The 24,846-nt window shown below is 39.2% G+C and overlaps 1 protein-coding gene across 1 annotated transcript in view; it reads left to right on the top strand.

The window, feature by feature from the left end:
• Positions 1 to 24,846, top strand: part of DCHS2 (dachsous cadherin-related 2) — a 301,078-nt gene that overhangs the window by 235,089 nt on the left and 41,143 nt on the right. The window contains exons 12-14 of the mRNA XM_044913075.1: positions 9,667 to 9,801; positions 10,009 to 10,218; positions 17,064 to 17,921. Coding sequence (XP_044769010.1) covers positions 9,667 to 9,801; positions 10,009 to 10,218; positions 17,064 to 17,921 — 1,203 coding nt within the window. The remainder of the gene's footprint in view (positions 1 to 9,666; positions 9,802 to 10,008; positions 10,219 to 17,063; positions 17,922 to 24,846) is intronic.

The following is a 24,846-nucleotide window of genomic DNA, read 5'->3' on the forward strand; positions in this document are numbered from 1 at the left end:
TTTATTTTAGAGAGAGAGAGAGAGCACAAGCGGGGGCAGGGTAGAGGAAGAGAGAGAGAGAGAATCACGAGCAGACTCCCCACTGAGTGGGGAGCCCGACATGGGGCTCGATCTCATGACCCTGAGATCTTGACCTGAGCCAAAACCAAGAGTCAGACACTTAACAGACTGTGCCACCAAGTCATCCCTGTATGAGTTCTTTATATATCTTTGACATTAACCTCTATCAAATGCATAATTTACAAATATCTTCTCCTATTCAGGCGGGTTTTTTTAAATGATGGTTTCCTTTGATATGCAGAAGCTTTTTAGTTTGATATATTCCCGTTTGTTTATTTTTGCTTTTGTTTCCCTTGACTTTGGAGTCTGATTCACAAAAACATCCCTGGGACCAATGTCACAAAGCTTACCGCCTGTGTTTTCTTCTAGGAATGTTATGGTTTCAGGTTTTACATTCAAGTGTTTAATTCATTTTGAGTTAATTTTTGTGTATGGTGTAAGATAGTGGTTCAGTTGCATTCTTTTGCATGCAACTGACCAGTTTTCTCAACACCATTTAGTGAAGAAACTGTTCTTTCTCCACTGTATGTTCTTAGCTTCTTTTTCATAAATTAATTGTCCATATATGTGTGGGTTTATTTCTGGGCTCTCCATTCTGTTCCATTGATCTGTGTGTGTGTTTTTATCCTGGTACCATACTGTTTTGATAACTATAGCTTTGTGGTGTAGTTTGAAATCAGGGGCCATGATACCTCCAGCTTTGTTCTTTTTCAAGATTGCTTTAGCTATTTGGGATCTTTTGTGATTCCATACAAATTTTAGAGTTATTTGTTCTAGTTCTATGAAATATTCCATTGGAGTTTTGATAGGGATAGCATTGAATCTGTGGATTGCTTTGGATAGTATAGACATATTAACAATATTAATTCTTCCAATCCATGAATAAGCCAATCTTTTAAAATTCACATTCGTATATAGAGGTAGCATTACATAATCAGTATAATTTTTCTTTACAAGAATTGTAATAGATGTGCCCATGGAAATAATAGTATTAACAGTAGGATTTTCTTCCGAAATTGTTCATCTAAGGGGTAATAGATAGATTTCCTTGAGCTTTTATACTACACTATATGCCATTTCAGATGCTTTGCCCTTTTGGAAAACATCATCTTCTAATGAAATGCATTTTACATAAATTTGTATATGATGCTACAAAAATTTTCTTTTCAAAGACTAACCTAATTTTCTCTCTTTTGACCAGAATGGGGCAGTATGATCACAAAATTTTTCTTACCATGCTCAAAGACACATGACTGGAGTGTGGTAACAATTGCTCCTCCCAACTTGTACTTACAGAATTTATTTAGCACATCTCAGGCAGGATACTTTTAAGGGTGATAGAAACAATGGAGAATATACATCAGCTTTGTGTTTCACAATAGTTCAATAAAGTTCTCTTAGAGCACTCTCTGGTGTAAACTGAGCAACATAAGGCTCTGGGCAACACAGAAACTACTTCTCAAAGTTCACAAACATATGCTGAACCTACCACTGATGTGGATCAGTGCAATAGTTACTCATTAACAATTATTAAAATTTGTAAAATGCTTCCTCCCCTTGACCTTACTTTATCTTATTAATTTTATTTTTGGTAATAGACACTCCTAAGGAATCTCTCATTTTAATGTCTGAAGAGAGAGAAAAGCATTTCTCTCAAATATTTGCACGTATCAACTAAAGAGGATTACCGTAAATATGCATCCCGATTTTTACTGGCAAGGTGCCCCTAGCGTCAGTGTTATTTTCTTTTAGAACGACCAGTCTGCAACCTGTTAGTTAAATTGAATTGAAGAGTTCAATATTCTAGAGATTATGGTTTGCCTGATGGAGAGTTTAGATGCAAAATTATTGTTTTGCTGGCTTTGCATTTATGGATGTTTGAAATACACATCAGCATCTTCAAGAGTCTCATGCACTCATGCACGTTGTGGAGACAATTTGGGTTTACTGTTAATCTCAGTGTTTTTAATGAGGCCAGATCAATTAAGCAAGTGCTTTTGAATACATTTTCCCTCAATCTTTTGTTGTTGTTGTTTTGTTTTTTATATTTGCTTGTTGGGTTAAAACAATGAAAAGAATTATGCATAAGAATTAAATGTCACGTCAAGATTTTTAACATAACTGGCATCACACTGGAATTTGCGAATGGTTTACTTTATAGTTATGTATTTTTAAAAAATACTATAGCATTACTTAATATTAGAAAGCTGAACATATATTTTCTAGCATTCTACAGTACAGTTTTTAAAATCGTAAGCCTACAGTGTTGTTTGGCATTCAAAACCCATGGGACTGCGAACACTGCTGGTTTATGATGTATGACTCACGCTAGTTCCAACAGGAGTTTTTTCATGTATTAAAAGGGAAAAACAACTACCAGGTTTTAACTAAGATATTAAAACTGCTACAGCTTTTGGTACCACCACCAAGAGTTCTATTGTCAGTGAGAAAAGATTTATCCCCAGGGTGTACCTCTGCCAGTCCCCAGAGAAAGGGCACCCCGCCAGGGAAGATGACTCACTCCCTGCTGATGTATTTGCTCAATAGTGGTGAATACAAAATAATTTAACAGCACATTGCCCTGCAAAAAATGTCAAATTCTATGATGAGATCTTATTGTCTATTCCATAAAAAATGTACAGTTGACCAATCTGAGGTTCGGGGGTGCCGACTGCCCCTCCCACAGTCAAAAATCCATGTTTAACTTTTGACTCCCCAAAAACTGAACCACTGATAGCCTACAGTTGGCCAGAAGACTTAGGGATAACATAGTCAATGAACCCATATTTTGTATGTTACATGTATTACATATTGTATTCTCTCTCTCTTTTTTTTTTAGATACAGAGAGAGAGAGAGAATGAGTGGGGTAGGCGGAGAGGAAGAGAATCTCAAGCAGACTCTCCACTGAGCACTGGGTGCAGAAGGTGGGGGGCAGGAGGTCTTGATCTCACCACCCCCAAGATCATGACCTGAGCCAAAATCAAGAGTCAGACGCTTAACTGACTGTGCCACCCAGGTGCCCCTCTATACTGTATTCTCACAATAAAGTAAGCTAGAGAAAAGAAAATGGTTTTAAGAAAATCAGAAGGAAGAGAAAATACATTTACAGTGCTGCACCATATCTACTGAAAAGAATTCACGTGTTAAGTGGACTCGTACAGTTCAAATCACGTTGTTCAAGGGTCAGTTGTGTTCTCTATCTGGGTTTATTTTGAATTCACCCCAGATCTGATTTCCTGGAAAACGTCCTGTGCTGGGTCACAACTGTGCACAACAGCCTACACTTGAAGCAAGGGAGAAACACTGCCATGATGCTATTTTATGTTTCATTGGCTCTAAAACACCAGCAACTGTCAAATGCATCTAGCTTCAGAAATGTTAAAATGTGGGGAGAAATGTGTCTTAGAATTAATAAAACAGTCAGCATGAAAATATAAAGAAGAACCACTTACAATTTCACTCACCCAGAGCCAGTCACTATTAACCTTGATTTAGTCCTACTTCATTTAATACAGGGTATTGTAATTATTTCATTGTTCACCTGTCGGCCTGCCCTTTAGATGGTGAACTTCTTAGGGACTCAGGACATGTTTTATTCACTAGTATCCCAGGTCCCTAAGTCAGTGCAAGCTAAGATGTAGGAGCTCAGTAAATATTTTTGATTCTGTGATCTGAGAAACTGGAGCTGCTTCAAGTTGCCTTCACTCTTCAGAATTCATTCATTTATTTATTCCTTCATTCAATCAGTCAGGCATGATCCTGTTTTTGCCTTAGAACTTTCTGAGTTGTGTGAGCATTGTACAGTTGAGGAATTCATGAAAAATGATCTTCCTAAAAAATAAATCTGGAAAATAACACTCCCATGGTCAGAATTCTTTATTACTTCCTCATGGTTTTGCGGATGAAGTTTTATTTTCTTTTGCTTAACAGCCAGGCACTTTGTGAAGTGACTCTAACTTTCCTCTCTATCCTCAACTGCTATCACTCTCCCACCCTGGACTCCAGCTCTGCAAATGTTTCTCTGTAAATGGCAAGATAGTGAATATTATAGGCTTTGCAGCCCATATAATTTCTGTTACTCAATTCTGACTTTGTACCAAGACAGTAGCAATAGATAATACATAAAGAAATGAGTGTGGGTGTGTTTCAGTAAAATTTTCCACAAGTGGGGGCATGCTGGATTTGGTCAGTGAGCTGTAATTTGCCAACAGCTGGTCTACTACATATATCTAATGAAGACATCTAAGTTACTTGCTGCTTTCTGCACATTAGATCCAATTTTGATGTCATCAAAATAGTGATCAATATGATGCTCAAGATGAACAAAATCTCTGCCAGATCGGTGATGGCCAATAGTAGAAGAGTTTACCTAAAGATGTACTCTGTTGTTTCTGCTGGGTAAAAGCAAATAACATGAAGTTGGTATAGAGTGTTTGATCTCAAAGGGTGATTTCCAGGACCCGTGGCCCCATCATTCACAGCCTCCAGGGGCCAGCTAGCAGAGGACTTTTAAAAAATGCTGGGGTACCTCTAACCAATGTCTTCCCCAGGAGCTTTATAAAGAGATTCCTCTGAACTCTTGGGAACTGTCATGGGAGTAGGGTGGTGGGCATGTCATACATGAGGTAAACTTGTGCTAGCATTTCTGGTTCTTCAAACTTTTGGATTCTTCCTGTACAGTATACAAGAGATCTGGCATCTCAACCTCAGTGAGGATAGGCCACTATTAAATGAGCCTATCAAAGAAACCGTTGAGAGACATAGCTATGAGCTAACACATTCAATTCAGAATCACTGCTAGGCACATGACACCAATAATTCCAGCCTAAACCAAAGTTCTATTTTATTTCCCTGGGTATCACATCCTTAGAAATGGCTTCCACACAGATTCCCTAGGTTTATTCCAATATAACTTAGAAAAATCCTGCCATTCTTTAGAAGGAGAGTCAGATTTGCACATAGCTGCCTGCAAAATGTTGGGATGACTCTAGTTATGGGTCTTTATGTGAATAAACATCTCCTTGCTAGAAGTTACCTGTTGTATCTGCCACTAGGCTTGGGTCTGATCTTCAGGAAGATTAATTTTCAGGCTCATATAGAAACTTTCTGGTTTTTAACTATGACTGACCTGCAAGCTTCAGCTTCAGCTTGTAGTTTTCTTTCTGCAAGTTCCTAGTATATTCAGAAGCAGCCATCACTCATCACAATCCCTTTTACTCCCCTACGGCCAGAGTCATTTGGTCCTCTATGGAACTTGAGTCCTTTGATGATGACTCCCTCACAATCAAACACAGGTGATAACTTAATCGATTATAGTATTACTGCCAGTCATCAATTACTGGTATTCCATTTCCCATGGTCAGAGAACTCAGCACAGCATGCAAGGCCAAGACATAACCAAACCCAGAATCTCTGATGCCTGAGACCCACTCCTGCTGCTAAATACTCCATCAGTCAGGTGTGGTCAGGAAAACCAGAGATTATAATACAGGTGTTGGAAAGCTGAGTAAGCAAAAAGGAATCCAGAAGTAACCCAGGAAAGATCACCATAGGAACAGCTACCACCCCAAACACTGGAAAATGGAGGAGGTCAAGGTTATCTGAACCTAAAAAAAAGGGCCGGGCCTTGCGGAGCTTGATTTTATTTGTTTACTTGACAGAGAGAGTGAGAGAAAGCACAACAGGCAGGGGGAGAAGCAGACTCCCCACTGAGCAGAGAGCCCGATGTGGGACTCGATCCCAGGACCCTGGGATCATGACCTGAGCTGAAGGCCAGACGCTTAACTGACTGAGCCACCCAGGTGCCCCTGGATTTTACTTTTAATGCATTCAAACCTTCCTTCTTCTTTCATGCTTGTTAAGTCCTATTCATCTTTAGAGTCTCAGCTTATACAGAAGGCAACCATAGTTTCCCAATGATATCTTATATGGAATCATAATGGCCTGCTTACTTCTCCGTGTGCAACGCTATACTGCAAGCACCATGAGGGTAGAGAATTTGTCTTCCTGCTAACAGTTACATTCTTAGCACCTGGCATAGTACCTTGGCACCTGCTCTCACTCTCTCTCTATGTTTATTTAACAAGGTAATCAGTGAACAGACCATCTACCTGGAGTGAGTCTTCCCTGGTCCACTTCCTCAGTGATTTCACATATTCTATCACACTGTCTATAATTCATTGATTTAATTGTCTCCACACGAAAGGGGAACTTTGAGGACCAAGATAATTACTTATTACTCGAGAGTATCTTTCCAGTGCCTGGCACTCAATATATGTGCATTGCATGAATGAGCACATGAATGAATGAACACATGAATGAATGAAGCAACCAAATAGTTGGAGCTCAATGCAGACACACGGGTGTTATCTGCAAATGGATAGAAACTGAAAACAGTGAATTGAGGAGGAGGCAGAATGAATTCCTCCCCCGCTTCTCTCCTCTCTTTTCTCTCTCTCTTTGTTCCTTCCTTTCCATCTTTTTAAACATCAGTCAGCAATACTTGAAGCCACAGAGAAGACAAATCAGATAAAAACAAAGATGACCAGTATGTTCTGTAAACAGAGGTGACTGTAGAAAGAGTAGCTAGGTATGACAATTTCAAGCTGGTTGCAAAGAAGGGATAGCATTTTTAGAAGAAACTTGGTTATAAAGAGAAGGAAAAAAATTTGATCCCTATAGCTAGAGAAGAATATAATTTAAGGGAAAAACTAATAAAAAAAGGCTATAAATAATAAGAAAATTCCAAGAGGAAGCACTTGAAGAATTACTTTGGCCACCAAAACAGAAACCAGGAGTTAGAGTTGAATGTAGACACAAGTTGAGAGAATGCTTCCCATGCCTTCATTTTCTCCAGGAAATAGGAAGGAAAGCGATCTGTAAGAATGAGCCAGGAAGGGCTCGGCACAGGAGTTCCTCAGGCCATTGGATTCTTTCTCGGTGGGGGAACCCCGTGTACTGGGCCTGGCCATGGTACCTGGCCACCACATCGTTTCTATTGAGGTGGAGAGGGAGAGCCTGGCAGGGCCTCCCTATCTCTGACCTCGATTGCGCATGCTTTGCAGACCATTAAACCAGGAATGAAGAAAAAAAAAAAAAAGAATGAGCCAGGAAGTGCTGGGTGGGAGACATGAGTGGGAGAGAGATGACACAGGAAAGCTGGAAAGACTGATGACAATGACATTTCCGTGGTGCCAGTCTATGCTGTTGTGACATTTTCTGCAGCCCCAGTTATCTGCTGGATATCCCGGGAGGGCAGAGAGATGGTTGGAATGATGCTGGATTGAGGCTTTGCTGGGCATCTTTGGCACAAAGCCACAGGACTGAGGAAAGTTGCACAGTGCAAAAGTGATCATTCATGAGGCTGGACTGGAAAGGGACAGAACTGAATTGAGAAGGGTGCCCAAAAGAAGGAAAAATAAGAGGTCATATGCTGTAGGTCTTGAGGTCTAAGAGCAATATATGTATGTGTCCATAGACACATGCCCCCTTCACTGGGTGTGTCATATCACTGAATATCTCCAGATCCCAATTTCCACTGTGCTTAGGAAGGTGATGAAATTAGACTAAATAATCTCTATTTTATTTTTATTTTCTTGGTTCTCATGTCTGATGATGCTATGTTTGTCCTGGATGATTACAGGTTGTGAGGAGGAAGAAGCAAGGCACTAATTAAATTCTAAAAGAGCCACTGTAAAATATTTTAAAGTTATTTCACATAATTTAAGTTATGAAGGGTGTAAAGTTTGGAGTGTGAAAATGTATGTAAAAAATGTATGCATGCAAACTATGGTGTAATTAAGAATCTTATTTATTCTTAATATACTAGGGAGGTTGAAAGTGAATGGCTTGTTATCTCAGGGATAAAAGCTATATAGCATAATGGAAATAATAAAATCTGAAAGTTTCGAAAAAGTCAGGAACATATTGAGGAGAATGGTAAAGCACATTACAGAATAATGGGAGCAATGGGAGGAAGGGAAAACATAAAGATTTGAGTTTATTTTTAAACATTTTCTAGGTTTGACAGGTATTGGGAATTAAAATATTAAATATTTTAAATAAATATTAAAATACATAATGTAATATATAAAATATAACATAATGTGTAATGTATGATAAAATCATATAATAAATGAGTGAGTTGATTTTAAAAATAAAGGGTCCAAAAACACAGAAATGCTGTTCTCTGTGTAAGCTCTCTGAAGGCTGAGGCCATACCCATTTGATTCACTGCTGTGTCTTGGGCAAATAGCTCTCTGCTTGACATCTAATTTTGCTCACCAAATATTTGAGGAACAGGAAAACAGATGTAAGATGGTATTGTTCCCATTTTCCTAATGTACAAAGAGATAAACAGGAATAACAAATTTAACCTGGAATTTTTAGAATTTTTGTCTTGGCTATAGAAGAGAGTAGGTGATCATTATGAGACCAAAGTAATCACTTTAATTATTAAATAATCACTAATGGAATAATATGCCTAATCTCTAGTGACAGAACAGTAAGTTTTTGGTGACCTCTGACCACACCATATCAAATATACTGATTGTATCTTATTAGATTTTTTTTTCTCTTAAGGTCCTTAAAACATCTGCAGACTATGTTAAATATCCTTTCTCTTTCAAGGACATAATAAGAAGACATCTATATTTATTCTTACATAAAACTAGACTTACACTCCACTCCCTCCAGCACTCAGTCCTATATTATATCCAGTAAATAGTGGAATGGAAATTTTTAAGACTGGCAAGATGGAATTTGTAATTGAAGTTTTGTTGTTGTTGTTAAGGCCAAAAAATAGTGTTTCATTTTCTATTGGATTATAAAATCATATATTCTAAGTACTATGTCTATTCGTAGATTCTCGTCAGTTAAAAAAGAAGATAGGAAAATAATTGGAAGGAATTTGTATAAAGTGCAAATAAGCTACAACAGCATGGGATAAGCTCATTTAAGTTAATGGTATGAATGATCTTCATAATCAATGATGGAAATGACATGATGCTTTTCTCAGGGAAGAAATGAAACCACAAAAAAATGGGAAGCATTGTTTTCAAAATGCATGCTAATGTGGTACCACATTTCTCACTCCAGATAGGAGCCTGAATACTAAGTAGAAAATAAAACAAAAATATGCATATAGCAAGTCTATGTGCTTGCCTCCTGCACTGGAGAATAAACAGAATACCATAACTGAGCACAAGCTTTTAAGTAGGGAGTCGATCTACAGAAATTGTCCTTTGCCCCGTAAGCATACAATTATGTCATTAAATCACAATCAGGGGTGTTAGAAGGAGTAATTAGGAATATATTATAGGGTTGCGCACTCATAAGAAATTTTTTATGGGAGGGAAAAAATCTTAAGCATTCACTGTGGGGAAGTCTCCTAAGACTTTTGAAAATCAAGCATTTCAGCCCATGAGGCTTTTATTTAGCAAGAACAGCCAAAAGAGGTGAGTGTGTGTGTGTGTGTGTTTTACCTTAATCTGAAGGTTGTTTAAACGTCTTGCCTTTCTCATCTCTGGCCTAACATGTTCATAGGAAAACAGACGAAATGTTTCCAAAGGGATAGTTAGTAAGTTTTTCTTTATATTTTTCTTAAGGAATCAATTCCAAGTTTCAGTTTGAAATCATGCCAGGGGCTTCATCTGGGTTCTTCAAGATAAATCCTGACACTGGAGAGGTAGTGACCACCACCATACTTGACAGAGAAGTTTGGGAACTTTTCACCCTTCGAGGTAAGGGATGCCTGATACGGTACAAACAAAAGTAGGCAGCAGGAGGTTAGTGGTGAAATTTTACATGTCTGTAGAATGTCTTTAGTAAACTGTTATTGACCCAGTGCTACCCAGTTAGTTTGGTCTGATGCAGCAGTCTAGTTGGGGCAATATATTTTAGGCATGAATTTATGGCCACAGTCTGTGCCATCTTTTATTTCACATCAGTACTCGTGCGAGATGGAGGAGTCCCTTCATTATCTGGCACCACGACAATTCTCTGTACTGTAGAAGATGAGAACGATCACGCACCAGAGATTATTGTCCCCGGTCATGACATTGAGGTTCTGGAAAACCAAGAGCCAGGGGTTGTCTACACTGTTTTGGCTTCTGATATGGATTCTGGCAATAATGGAGCTGTCAGGTATCATGTAATTGGTAAGTATTTTCTCCACTAAAATTCTCCTCGTGACACTGACTGAGTTGACACACTGGTGATTATTCTGTATTTGGTGTCTATTGCAGGGTCTACAGAATACATGCTCAGTAAAAGCTATTTGGTGCCATGTGTGTCCTTTCCACAGACAGCCTGAGCCACTGGCTTCCAAATTCTTAAATCTCCCCTCTGCAACTATTGTGAATTTTTTGTGGTAATGTTAGTGGGTGTGTAGATGGAATATATAACTTTTTTCTACCTTTGTGTCTTTTATATGATCACTAATATTCTTATTATTTTGAGCCAGCAAGACTTTTGTCAGTCTTTTCTTTTTTATTTTATTTTATTTTTTTTAAGATTTTATTTATGTGACAGAGAGAGACACAGCGAGAGAGGGAACACAAGCAGGGGGAATGGGAGAGGGAGAAGCAGGCTTCCCACCGAGCAGGGAGCCGGATTCGGGGCTCGATCCCAGGACCCTGGGATCATGACCTGAGCCGAAGGCAGACGCTTAACGACTGAGCCCACCCAGGCGCCCTCTTTTTTTTTTTTTTTAAGATTTTATGTATTTATTTGACAGAGAGAGAGAGCACAAACAGGGGGAGTGGCAGGCAGAGGGAGAGGGAGAAGCAGGCTCCCTGCTGAGCAAGGAGCCTGATGCAGGACTCCATCCCAGGACCCTGGGATCATGACCTGAACCCAAGATAGACGCTTAACCGACTGAGCCACTCAGGCACCCTGCATTCTTTTTTATTTTATTTTATTTTATTTTATTTTAAAGATTTTATTTATTTATTTGACAGAGAGAGAAATAGCAAGAGCAGGAACACAAGCAGGGGGAGTGGCAGAGGGAGAAGAAGGCTTTCTGCAGAGAAGGGAGCCCAATGCAGGGACTCCATCCCAGGACCCTGGGGATCATGACCTGAGCCAAAGGCAGTTGTTGTCAGTCTTTTCTTAAATGGAACCTGGAGGACACAGAGATAGACAGTTCCCAGATCTGAACACCAGTATAACACTTAAGAACTATAACCATACCCTACCCTTGATCAGAGTCTGTAGGAACTTCTACCCAGAAGATAATTTTGTGATATGGCTCCCTTTGGATCAGAAGCATAAAAATTTCTGACAAAACAATGGTAGCATTTGTATGGAGAGAGCCACATCTTCTTATTCATCTAACAGAAAAGGTGATTTTTGGTATATGTCATAGAATGATAGGAGTTGAGGAGAGAGTAATGCTTCAGAGACTGCATCTGATTGGGAGAAGGTGCTTTTAGATCTTGTAAAAACAGTTTTGGGACTAGCTTCTGAAAGCTATCACTTTCTATTTGCTAAAAATTCTAGAACACATGGCATTTTCTATGTGCCACCCATTTTACTCCAAAACGAGAATAGCTTTATTGCCTTTTTACCTGATTATAAAAGTGATATATAATTGGTATAGAATATGTACATATTTATGAAGAACAAAAGTAGTAACACAAAAATTTATATCTTGCAGAGGTAACTCATTTATTATTTTGAAAAACACTTCTCCATGAACCTTGGTGAATGGAGACATCAATTTTATATATATTGGACAATTTATATATGCTACTTTGTTATCTCATTTTTTAAACTCATTATTTATTTATTTATTTATTTATTTATTTATTTATTTAATCAGAGAGAGAGAGAGTGAGCACAAGCAGGGGGGGTGGCAGGCAAAGGGAGAAGCAGGGTCCCTGCTGATCAAGGAGCCCAGTATGGGACTTGATCCCAGGACCCTGGGATCATGACCTGAGCCGAAGACAGCCACTTAACCGGCTGAGCCACCCAGGCCTCCCTAAACTCATTTTTTAATATACTATATGAATCTTTCATATCAGTAAATATACACATATGTTAGCATTTCTAGTGATGCCTCTTCTTACTGCTTATGTAAAATATCACTTAATTCATCCATCCCCTTTTATGGTCTTTTAGATATTGAGTATAATAGCAGTCTTACTATTATAAAAGTGTTGCAGTTGAACACTTACCCAATTATTTCCTTATGATAAATGTAAGTGGAGTTATCATGTCCAAGGGCATATATATTTTAAATGTTTATGTGTATTGTCATACTTTCATCCAGAAGAACGATACCCTTTCAAACTAACTTGTGTAAGTAAGCCCAATTTTACTTCTTTTCTACCTGTTGCATTGGGTACTTTCCTTTGTAAACTCCACTTGTTTTCTAGAACTTTCCAAACGATCTGTGATTAAGGACCAGGGTTTGAATTTTTTTTTAATTTTCAATCTGTTGTGCACTGAAACTTTTGTAAAATACAAAAATATGAATTACCGTGAGGAAGAAAACAAAAAGGCATACACAATGCAAGCCTCAGGGTTTTTTTTAATCTATTATGATATTATGCAGACATAAAATTATTCTGTCAAGTCTGTATAAGATTTTCTAAATGCTCAGTTTCAAATTCTGGGGTTTATCTTGTCAAGCACTGATTACAAACAATCCCCAGAGTGCCACCCATCCCCCTTCACTGTATTAGGGTTTGCTCATTTGCTTCTTTTTCCCATACTGTCAAAGTTTCCCCTTCTGCTGGTTTTACCCATCAATATTTACCAGTCCTTCCCATCTTGAAAAAAGACTTCCCTCAGATGCATCCCTCCACTGTCTCTTTTCCTTCACAATCAAGCTTCTTAAAAATCATTGTGTACACTCTGGTTTCTGTGTCTTTACCTTACTTTGGAATATGTATTCCACTGAAACTGCCCTTGCAAAAGGCACTTAGGATCTTGTTGCTAAATCCAGTGGATCCCTGTCATTTCTTAATTTAATTGTACTGCTTTGTGCCCTTGTGCACCATGCCCTGGACACTTGGTCCCACCTTGACTTCAGAAAGTCACTTTCTCCTGATTCTTCTTCTGCCTTTCTAGACAAGCCTTCCCAATGTCCTTGTTCTGTGGGTGGTCCTCTGACTTACTGGAGTTTCCAGGGTGTTTTGTGCTTATTTTTTTTTACTTTGCTCATGGACACACTCTTACTGTGTCATTTCATCCAGTCCTCATCTTCAGCTACTGCTGACACCCTTATATCTCCCTATCTTTATCTGCATCCGACATCTAAGTCCCATTAAAGGACATTTTTTTTTAAGTAAAATAATGACTTTCACACAATTTTAAAATTAACAACTGCCGAAGATATTTTATTTATTTTATTAAGTCACTGATTAATGAGCAAACTAAAAAGATGTTAAAATTGGTCTAAGGAGGGGCGCCTGGGTGGCTCAGTCGTTAAGCGCCTGCGTTTGGCTCAGGTCATGATCCCAGGGTCCTGGGATCGAGCCCCGCATCGGGCTCCCTGCTCTGCAGGAAGTCTGCTTCTCCCTCTCCCACTCCCCCTGCTTCTGTTCCCTCTCTCGCTGTGTCTCTCTCTGTCAAATAAATAAATAAATAAATAAATAAATAAATAAATAAAATCTTTTAAAAAATTTTAAAAAAAAATTGGTCCAAGGAGAATTCCAGGACACACGCACGCACACACACACACACACACACAGAGGAAATAAGGAATTCTGAAATGCAGACGAGGTCTAGCTGCAGGACAATAACCAGTGACATTCCACTAGACATAATTAATTTGCATTTCTGTGGACAAGAATCACTGTTATCAGCTTTCAACAATTTACAGAGTGATAAAATAGATGGAGCACATGAAGAGAAAAGCCAACTCAAATGGCAAGGCTAGACCCGATATTCAATAATCTTTTTTTTTTCACCCTAGCACATCCACTTATCTTTCCCTCCCATTTCAAATTGTTTCACCTCAGAGACCCCGTTGTTGTGCCCAACAGCATTGCATTACCAGTGTGTCCCCAGCTGCACTCAGCACCACCTCCTTCACACCGTCCCGCATCACAGTCTGGCTTCTCCTAGAGTCTCTGTCGGTAACCTCGCTCAACTTACCCTTAGTGGAATCTTGAAAAACCATGTACTACCAACACACATATTTTTAAGTAATTGACTAAAAATTTTTATTAGAAGTTTAACTAGTGTCTCTCGGAATATCATAAATATTGACATGTTAAGATAAATGGCTATATCACCTTTTAAAAATATCAAATAGAATAAAACATACTTTTTTAAAAATATATTTGAACAACTTCCCAGGCAGGGGAAGGTTCCCATTCAAGGCCAAGCCAGGCTCCTTACCTACCTTCAGTCCCACGGGCCCTGCCCAAGCCAAGGGCACCTGCGGGGTCAGGCCCACAGCTGGGAGGAGTCCCGTGCTCTCAGACACTGAGAGACCCAGACATCTTTCCAGAAGCACTCTGGACCTGCAAAGCCACCTGCCAAGGCACCATACTTAAGAGATAGACTAGGGAGGATGCTAAAGGTAACAATGTTAAGGAATGTGGAGGGGCGTGTGGGTGGCTCAGTTGGTTAAGCGTCTGCCTTCGGCTCAAGTCATGATCCTAGGATCCTGGGACTGAGTTCCCACATCGGGCTCCTTGCTCAGTGGGGAGCCTGCTTCTCCTTCTCTCTCTGTTCCTCCCCCTTCTCATGCTCTCTCTCTCTCAAATAAATAAAATCTTTAAAAAAAAAAAAAAGGAATGTGGAGAAGACAAACTCACATGATTTTAGGTGATTTCTCAGGCAGAACAACTTTAGGAATAAGAATATGTAAACTGAGCTTCTGGAAATTACCTTAAAACTACCAGTTTCCAGATACTCTTTAGAAAACTTCAGATAACCCCAGGGGTACTCTTACCTCCTTTTAAACACAACTGGTCTAAACACCCTTCACTCTTTCACCAAACCCCATCATGAATCCTTCATCCCTTCCTTCTTACTTTTCTCCTTAATATCTTTGGGATGTGTCCACTTCCTCTATGCATGTCTTCATTTAGAACATCCCTGGTGCTCAAGCAGATTACTGTAATAGCCTCCTAACTTTCCTGTATTCTAACCAAGCTTTGACATTGCTGCTCAGCCCTCCTCCCAAAGCAGAAATGTGATTCATGACCCTTTCTCCTCTAAAATCCTTCAGGAGCTCCCTAAGGATGTTAAGGCAGACTCTTCAGCAGTGTACACAGGGCACTTCATGATTTAACCCCCTGCTTATCTTCTAAATTCACGTCTTCCCGGCTGCCAACCCTCTCCCTGCCCTCTCCACGCAAACCCCTAGGGAACCCTGTGTTCTAGTTACACTAAAACACTTGTAGCCTTTAAGTCCTCATATTCCTAAGACTTCCCTCAGGCTCTCCCCTCTGCCTAGAACACACTTTCCAAAACTTTCAGCCAGGCTCCCACCTCTTTAGGAACCAGTTTTGATGTCACTCTTTCTAATAAGCATTCCTGCCCATCCTAACACAGGACTGCGTGTCCTTCCTCTATGCTTCTGGGCATTCTGTGCGTATGATTTTCACACCACACTTTAAGGTCCCAGGACTGACCCAAATTCCTCCTGGACTGTAAATGCTTGGAGACTGGGATCATGCCTTACTGCCTTCATATTCCCAGCATCCAGCACACATTTGGCATGTGGCAGGTTCTCCTTAAATGTCTGCTAAGTGAATGAATCAATTTATCAATGACAAATGCCACAGAAATGTAGGTTTGTCTGATCACCCCTGTATATAGTTTGGTACAAATTAGTTGTGTTTTATGAACAAAATACAAATGCAAGTCCCTTCTCCTCAGCCCCCAACACTGCTTATGACTGTTGTTTTCTTGAATGCTGTTCTACTTCTTCCCCACATGCTGCTGGCAGACTCCAGTAAATTCCCACTCAGTATTTTATTTTATTATATTTTATTTTATTTTAATTTTATATTTGACACACACAGAGAGAGAGAGTACAAGCAGGGGGAGCAACAGAGGGAGAGGGAGAAGCAGGCTCCCTGCTGGGGCTCAATCCCAGGACCCTGGGGTCATGAGCTGAGCCAAAGGCAGACGCTTAACTGACTGAGCCACGCAGGCGCCCCAATCCCACTCTATTTGGAATAGTGTGCTTCATCCAAGAATATGCCCCTCATCCAAGATATGGCCAAAAAGTCACTGAACTGTATTTTTCCTAATTTTTAGGATGACTTTAAAATATCTTTGAAGGTTTTTTTGTCTCTGTGTTCAGGTTTAACTTTGATTCTGCTTGGTACAATGGGCAAGAGTAAAGGGAAGGTTTTTTTTTTTTTGAGGATACAGAGAAGACTAAAACCTCATCATTCCTTACGTCAGGGAAGAAACAGACAAGTGTTCCCCTATCTCTTAGAGAAGTGTTATGAGTCATGCACAAGGTACCTGGGAATGTGGAAGAGAATCTCACTGCATCCACAATACTACTATCCCCCTGTTAATTTTTTATTGATATCTAAAAATGGACATTATATCCTGTTTCTTATCTCGTCCTGGTATTATTTTATTTCAAATAAAACTTACATTTTAATTATCTCAAGAGGAAAAATGTATGAATATAAAAAGTTGTAAATGCATACACAAAAATCCACACTGCTGCAAATCAGTCAAAGCAAGTGTTTTAATTATTTGAATTAAAAGAAATATTGAATTATATTATTCTGTTTATCCCCTGATTATAGAGCCTTCATGAGGGCAGGGACTCTATCATGTTCACTGTTATATCCTCAATACTTACAAAAGTGCTAGGATGTAATATTCATGAAATAAATATTTGTTGAATGAATAAATCCTATATATATATATATGTCTCATCATATATATGACGGATATATATCACATATACATATATATGAATCATATGTATATGTATATGTATATATAGCTAGCAAAGGGCTGCTACTTCTTCAGTTCCAATGAGTTTTGAATTTGAATGTGTTTTCTTTAATAGATGGAAATACGGACGAATACTTTGCTGTTAATGAGACATCAGGAGAACTCTCAACCACTCGCGCTTTGGACCGGGAACAAGTCAGCAATATTACCCTAGTCATCCTGTGCTCTGATCTTGGGGATCCACCGAGGAGCTCTCTAGTGCAGTTGCAGGTTAGAGTTTTGGATGACAATGACCATGGCCCGTCCTTCCCCATGCTGCATTACCAGGCCTCCGTGAGAGAAGATGCTGAAGTGGGAACAGTGGTTCTCGTGCTGTCTGCCGTGGACAGGGATGAAGGCCTGAATGGACAAACTGAGTATTTTCTGGTGGATGAGGCTTCTGGTGCATTCACCATTGATGCCATGGCAGGTACATTGAGAACCCGCCACACGCTGGACCGAGAAGCCAGATCTCAGCATACATTTAGGGCTGTGGCCAGAGACTGTAGTGTCCAGGGCTCAAGAAGCACCACGGTCATTATAGAAGTACATGTCACGGATGTAAATGACAATGACCCGGTTTGGGTGCAGAACCCCTTGGAGATTTTTCTTTCTCCCCAGTCGCCTACTAACCAGACAACTGCCATTCTGACAGCCAGTGACCCTGACTTGGGACCCAACGGAACTGTCATTTTTAGTTTTGCAGAGACCCAGTCAATGTTTTCTATTGATAAATATACAGGAGAAGTTCAACTTCAGCACTGCCCATCTTCTGAATATTTTCCAATCTGGCTGCAGTTAAAAGTTAGGGACGAGGGGGTTCCAGCTAGGACGACCACTGGCCTCTTAGTCGTTCACATGGAAGGGGAAGATGTAAAGATTTCCTTCAGCCACCATCTCTATAAAGCGACTGTGACCGAAAATTGTGATGCAGGTGAGTGTCCCCTCAAGTTTTTATACATTGTACCTGTTTGGGCAAAATACTTAAAACTAAGGATTATACCACAAGAGTGCTATTGCGGATTCAGTCACAAATTTCTGAGTTCAGCCAATTTTTAGTATGCCGATGTTCATCCATAGTGCAGTATTAGAACAGTACCTTCAAATATAGTAAAATACACACACACATACACACACAACACACACACACACACACAAACCCTTAATGACAACAAAGAGTAAAAATACTGAAAAATAAATCATTTAGGGCTTTTGAAGTTTCAGTTAATATAGGTTTACAACCTCAAAAAAAAAACCCTTTATTTAAGTGTATCTGAATTCCTTAACAAGTGTACATTTCCTAAAGCACTTCCTTAGAAGTACAATAAAAGAGGAGGTATGTTGTGGTTAAATGCTTGGGCTCTGCCTGAGTTTAAATCTGAAGTAAGCCACTGTACCTCCTTGGGCAGCTGAATCTGTCTGAGCCTGTTTCCTAATCCATAAGGTAGGAAGAAGAATTGTGCCTACCTCATTAGGTTCTGGGGGCTGAATTAGCCAGTTCACGTAAAGCACTTAAAACAGCGTCTGACACATAGTAAGCATGTAATAAATAGAAACTACTAATACTAGTATCATTATTCATTTTGATACCATCAGCAGTGGCTTTCACACAGTGTAGTAATATGTGATACTCAAAGAATTCAGCGCAGTTCAGACCAGACTTCTGTGAACAGTAACTGTTTTTCCTAATAACACTGGATTCTTCTCCAATTACTTCCTTACATTTATGCCATAATGGGAAACGTAAATAAAAAATCAGTTTTAATTATCTTTCTAACCCAAAAGTGAAAAAACTTCCTTATAGATACTTGTAAATTGAAAGACATTTGACCTGGGTAATTATATCTAGCTAGAGAGTGGAGAGATGCATCTACTGATTCTTTCCACCAACCAGGCAAAGCACATGGACTTGAAGAGGAAGAGCTTGGTTGCTAAAGGTGTGCTGTGCATTGTGCATTGATTTATTCACTTCATAGTGAAAATATCTATGTTATACATGCATACTGCCTTCTCTATGAAAAGAGAATATTCATTAATACTGAATATTAAATTAGGGTTGTTTTCAGTTGCAAATTATTAACGTGACTTTGACCCTTTTCGGAATTATGGTTATCGCATAGGTTGCTTCCTCAGAAGGCCTCTCATTGATTCTAAACATAATTAAGAGTCAATTGCCGTTATCTGCATTAAATGAAATAATGTGACTTCCAAACTAAGTCAGAAATTTCCAACTTATATTCTTATGTGTAATGAGACTTCCACAGAAACGTTAAATGTTAAACAAATGTTAAACAAATGAGATATTCCTTAGAGCTATATTTCTATTACTCTTAAGAGGCATTCATTCCAACATCAGAGCAGAGCCTGATGGAAAGTAAAGTTAACGTTTTCTAAATTATATAGCACAAAATACAGTACATTAATCAATCTTGAAATTGATCTGATAAAATTACAGAATCTTTGGGGCTCCTGGGTCAGTCAGTTAAGCATCTGCCTTTGGCTCAGGTCATGATCCCTCTGTCCTGGGATCCAGCCCCGGATCCAGCTCCTTGCTCAGCGGGGAGCCTGCTTCTCCCTTTCCTTCTGCCTCTCCGCCGGCTTGTTCTCTCTGTCTCCCTCTCTCTCTCTCTCTCTGTCAAATAAATAAGTAAAATCTTTTTAAAAATTACAGAATCTTTGAGCCCAGCCTTCGTCTGCAGTGCAAATATGAACATTTCTCTAAACATCCTTGACACTCGGTCTTTCTGTCTCTCCTTGAATATTTTGGTGACTGAGAATATTTGAATATTTAGAAGGGTGGTTCTTGAAATTGGGTGTGAAACAAATGATCTGTAACCCACCTGTGGAGGTTCTGCCTCATTAGGTCTGGGGTCCAGGAATTGTTTTTAACAAGCTCTGCAGGTGATTTGACTGCAGGGCAAAGTTGGAAAATCTCTTCATTTGGGAAGTCATTCATATGTGGAACCTAACTCTGCCTCCTTTTTGTCTCTCCGTAAATCTAGTTCTGCCCTCGGGAGCACTCCACTGCTCTACGCAGTCACTCTTCAGAGATTTTATTTGCTCCTTCCATGCATTTTTCTTTAATGACTATCAAGTGCCAGGTACTTTTCTACTGGGATATATTAGTGAACTTGTGAGGCTTACATTCTAGCAGGGATAGAGGGACAGTGTCAAAGAACCTAATAAATAACTTTAGTCTATTTAGATGGTGACAAATAGTAGGTAAGGGCGGGCATCATGGAGCAGGTACATTTGGGCAAAGACCTCAAGAGAGAAGACAGTGTATTTGGGGGTAGGGTATTTCAGGAAAAAAAAGGGAAAAGGTAGTGGTACCCTTCCTGGTTTGTTCAATGAACAGCAAAGAGGACTGTGTGACTACAGCAGAGTAAACAAGGGCAAGAATAGTAGGAAAGGAGGTCCAAGGACTAACAGACCACTGGGGGGACTTTGACTTTTCCTCAAGTAGTTTCCCCTTCTTTAATTCAGTCAGTTGTCCTTCACATAATAGGGTTTCCAACCACTACTAGTGAACATTCACATCCAGTATAAATTCAGCAGAGTAATAGGCATTAAATATATTACTCCTTGAAAGAATTAGCAAGGACATCATCGTTATCACGCTTGTGACATTAGTGAATGACGTTTCTAAATATTAAGTAATGTGCATGGGCTTTCCCTAATTGTTAGAAGATTCTTTCTCAATTCACCCAGGATCAACTTGTTTATAGAATCAAACCTAAGTAAAAGTCAATATCGAAGGCACCCCAAAGAAAACATTTCAAGATGAAATTAAGTTATGGATTAGTAAGTATAATATTTGTGGTTGAATTCAGGAGTGAATTAAAATCACACTAATAAAAACTGTCATGGAAGTGCAAGATTTGCACCTGTTTTCATTTTCACCAGGTGCCATTCATTGGTATGTCACAGGTTCACTCTGTTGACAGGAGGCAACCATTATGGCAGGGAATGACCTTGATTTTAGCCTGTTGCCCATCACTCAGGCAGCGTCTCATTAAATCTGTACACCTTCAATCTACTCGAAGCCATTACAATTGGATTAATCAATATGGTTAAGAGTAACCTAGTCTGAGATAAAAAGTGAGGGCAGAAGACAGTGAAGACCAAATTACTTTCTCACCTCTGAAGGTGGGCCTCCTATTAGAGATTCAGTCAGGAAAGCTAATAAATAAATGGATGGGAAGCCTTCATCCTGCTGTCTGCATCACTGTGTTTTTTGTTTTTTTTCACCCCTGGTCAGAGTTGTCTTTCTTAATCCTCTTGTATTGAGAATTACTGAATTAGGGGCACCTGGGTGGCTCAGATGGTTAAGCGTCTGCCTTCGGCTCAGGTCATGATCCTAAGGTCCTAGGATCGAGTCCCACATCGGGCTCCCTGTTCCTTGGGAGGCTGCTTCTCCCTCTGCCTCTCTCTCTCTCTCTCTCTGACTCTCATGAATAAATAAATAAAAAAAATTTTAGAATTACTGAATTAAATTTGACTGTTACTTTTTAATAGAACTTAAGTCTCTAAAAATCTATTTATTAAATCTTACACATAAAGACAACTAGAAATACTTGGGCAGTACTACGATCTTGTGGGATCCATAAACATTCAGGTAAGTATACATTTCAAGACATCTGAAGCAACGAATTGGGACCTCACTGTGAAAAGTAACTATAACATGAGTGAAGCATCAAGTCTACATTGAGAGAGAAGCTAAACTTTGGGCATCGAATAGGAAGGAGAAAGAGAGAAGGAAAAGATGGCAGTAAAGTATGCTGTTGAATTTGATTAGAAGCAACTAACCTACACCTGGCTCGGCAGGATTTCCTAACCTCCTGTGAAAAACAGTGTCAAGGTGCATAACGTATTGATTGACATTTCAAGTTGACCAAAACTTTGCCTCAACCCGAATTCAGTTCAGACTGCCAGATCATATCCTAGACACCAGAAGGTGATTTTTTTGTTTCGTTTTGCTTTTGAATTCCAGTGGTTTTAAAAGACTGTAAATCCTTTGTTTAGTGGCTAGAATGGCCTTGATATAAATTATTTAATAACATTTTGTAGCTTCCAGGATTATTTCCTCCCAAATATGTCTTCGGTTTTTTAATTTTATTTTCAAATGAAAAATATGTGCTTGTTGGAGGTTTAAAGTTTCTGTGGGTTACTCAAATATCCTATCAGTAGGTATCACTTGACATCCTAAATGAATTATTTTTTGTATTATCATAAATTTTCATCACCCCAAACTAATTTTAACATTCAATATTCTTTTAAGAAAATAAAAAGTTAAAACAAATAAGTCCAATGTATTTGTATTTGTTTAACATTTCTTTCTTGGAAAGCCCACAGGTTTGAGTCTTGATTTACATTGCATTCATATGGGATGCCTGGGTGGCTCAGTCGGTTAAGCCTTTGGCTCACGTCATGATCCCAGGGTCCTGGGACCGAGTTCCACATCGGGCTCCCTGCTTGGTGGGAAGTCTGCTTCTCTCTCTGCCTGCCACTCCCCCTGCTTGTGCTCTCTCTCTCTCTCTGACAAATAAATAAAAATCTTAAAAAAAAGAACCAACATTGCATTCATCTACTGACAACATTAGACTTAAAATCAACTGTTTAAAATGATAAATAGTTCAGTATATAGTTCCCATTTGAAAAGCAGCTCTTTGACAGGTAAAATCTCCTTAAGAGTTGGCCATGGTAAGTTCCCCTACTCACAGAAAGAGTCACTCTACAGCATACCATTCGCCTGTAAGGGAGAGGCTGCCTGTACAGCAACAGGAGAGAGACTTGAAATCCAAGTGATTCCCCTCTCTTTACTCTTGCCACTGTTCCTCTTCAACTAGGTGAGGGGAAATCTAACTGTCCTGAATTTTTTGAAGTGAAAAATAAACCTCTTGGTTGTCTGTGGTGTTTCAATCCATTAAACAATTTATTTATTTATTTTTAAGATTTTTATTTATTTATTTGACAGAGAGAGATAACGAGAGCAGGAACACAAGCAGGGGGAGTGGGAGAGGGAGAAGCAGGCTTCCTGCCGAGCAGGGAGCCCGATGTGGGACTCGATCCCAGGACCCTGGGATCATGACCTGAGCCGAAGGCAGACGCTTAACGACTGAGCCACCCAGGCGCCCCATTAAACAATTTAAATGAACCTTCTAGAAGCCAGCATTTATTTATTTCACTCCCAAAGCTTTGGGTATCCTGATGAGGCTGAATCAGCAATCACAGTCCCCAGCATGGACTATTCACAACTTCATGCATTTCCTTTAGTTACCATGAGGGGGGAAAATGAAGTTATGGATTGTATGGATGCTGTGGTTAGAAGTAAATACTCAGACCTTAAAAATCTTGAAATAAAATTAAAACGTGATCCATGGGGGCATTCTAACTAGTCAATTATGTATATTTAATTTTGTATCATAAACAAATCTGATCTTGATGTGTTGATTCTCAACCAAAGTCGAGAATCACTTGTATAGAAAAATTGTGCAGCCTTTCTCTCTGGACATGGGCAGGCTCTGGATTCTGGCTGACTTGGGAGCTGCAAAGGAGAAAAAGGATAGCTCTTGAAAATGAAGGGAATTTGAAGTCTGGTCATGAACCTAGGGATGCAGACTAGAGAGGGAATCACTAGCAAATGAGGGGAGACTAGCAGCATTGGGTTTGCAGACAAGATTTGGAGTCTGATCCAACATTGAAGCAATACTGAAAATTCTCAACCTCATGCTTTAAATACAGTCTTCTATAAATCACAAAAAGGGGTAGTAGGAACATCAAGGGCTCACTTTAGCACCTGCTTTTCTCTAAGTTGTTATGAGTGAATTTCAAAGGATTGAATCCATCTATAGATAATCCTCCTTTTAAAAAATTCGGCCACTAAAGTCTGTAATCCCATTAAAAATACATTTCAGACTTAATTTTGTTTACTTCTCATTTCATGTATTAATTCTATATTGGTTTTCTTCCACATCTCTCTTTTCCTAAAGCTCGTAAAAGGGCAATAAGCACTTTGTATAGCTTCCTCTATTATTTCCTTAGGTGTTCACAAAAGCAAATGTGTTCAAGATTTCATACCATTTATGTTCTAAAACATGGTTTTCATCTGTTCACAAATTATGGAAAATTATTTGTTTTGAGATTTTCCATGCTTTGTCTCATCCCAGGGGTGAATTTTTTGGAAAGCTTTAGTAACATATGTTCAGTCATTTTTAATAATGGGAAGGTAGGAGGGAAAAACCAACTTTTCTTCCTTTTTTTATTATGGTAAGAAACACAAGACATAAAATTCACCATCATAAATAACCATTTTTTAAGTGCACAGTACAGTAGTGGTAATGGTAGGCCCATCATTGTGCAATGAATTTCTAGAACATTTTCATTTTTAAAACTAAAATGCTATACTCATTGGACAACAAATCATTTCGATCCTTCCAGCCCCTAGCAACTGCCACTCTACTTTCAGCTTCTAAGGGTATGGCTACTTTAGATACCTCATGTAAGTGGAGTCATAAAGTATTTGTCTTTTTGTGACTGGTTCATTTATGAAATCAAGGTTCATCAGTGCCTATGACAGGATTTCCTTCTTAAAAAAAAAAGATTTATTTATTTGAGAGAGAAAGAGTGAGTGAGCTGGGGGTGAGGGAGAAGGACAGAGGGAAAGGGAGAGAATCACAAGCAAACTCCCCACTGAGGGTGGAGCCCAAGACCCTGAGATCATGACCTGAACCGAAACCAAGAGTTGGTCACTCAACCAACTGAGCCACCCAGGTGCCCCAGGGTTTCCTTCTTTTTAAAGGCTGAATAATACTTTACTGTATGTGTATACTATATTTCTTTATCCACTCATCCATCGA

Source organism: Neomonachus schauinslandi, chromosome 2 (assembly GCF_002201575.2).
Source record: "Neomonachus schauinslandi chromosome 2, ASM220157v2, whole genome shotgun sequence".
NCBI classification, from domain to species: Eukaryota; Metazoa; Chordata; class Mammalia; order Carnivora; family Phocidae; genus Neomonachus; species Neomonachus schauinslandi.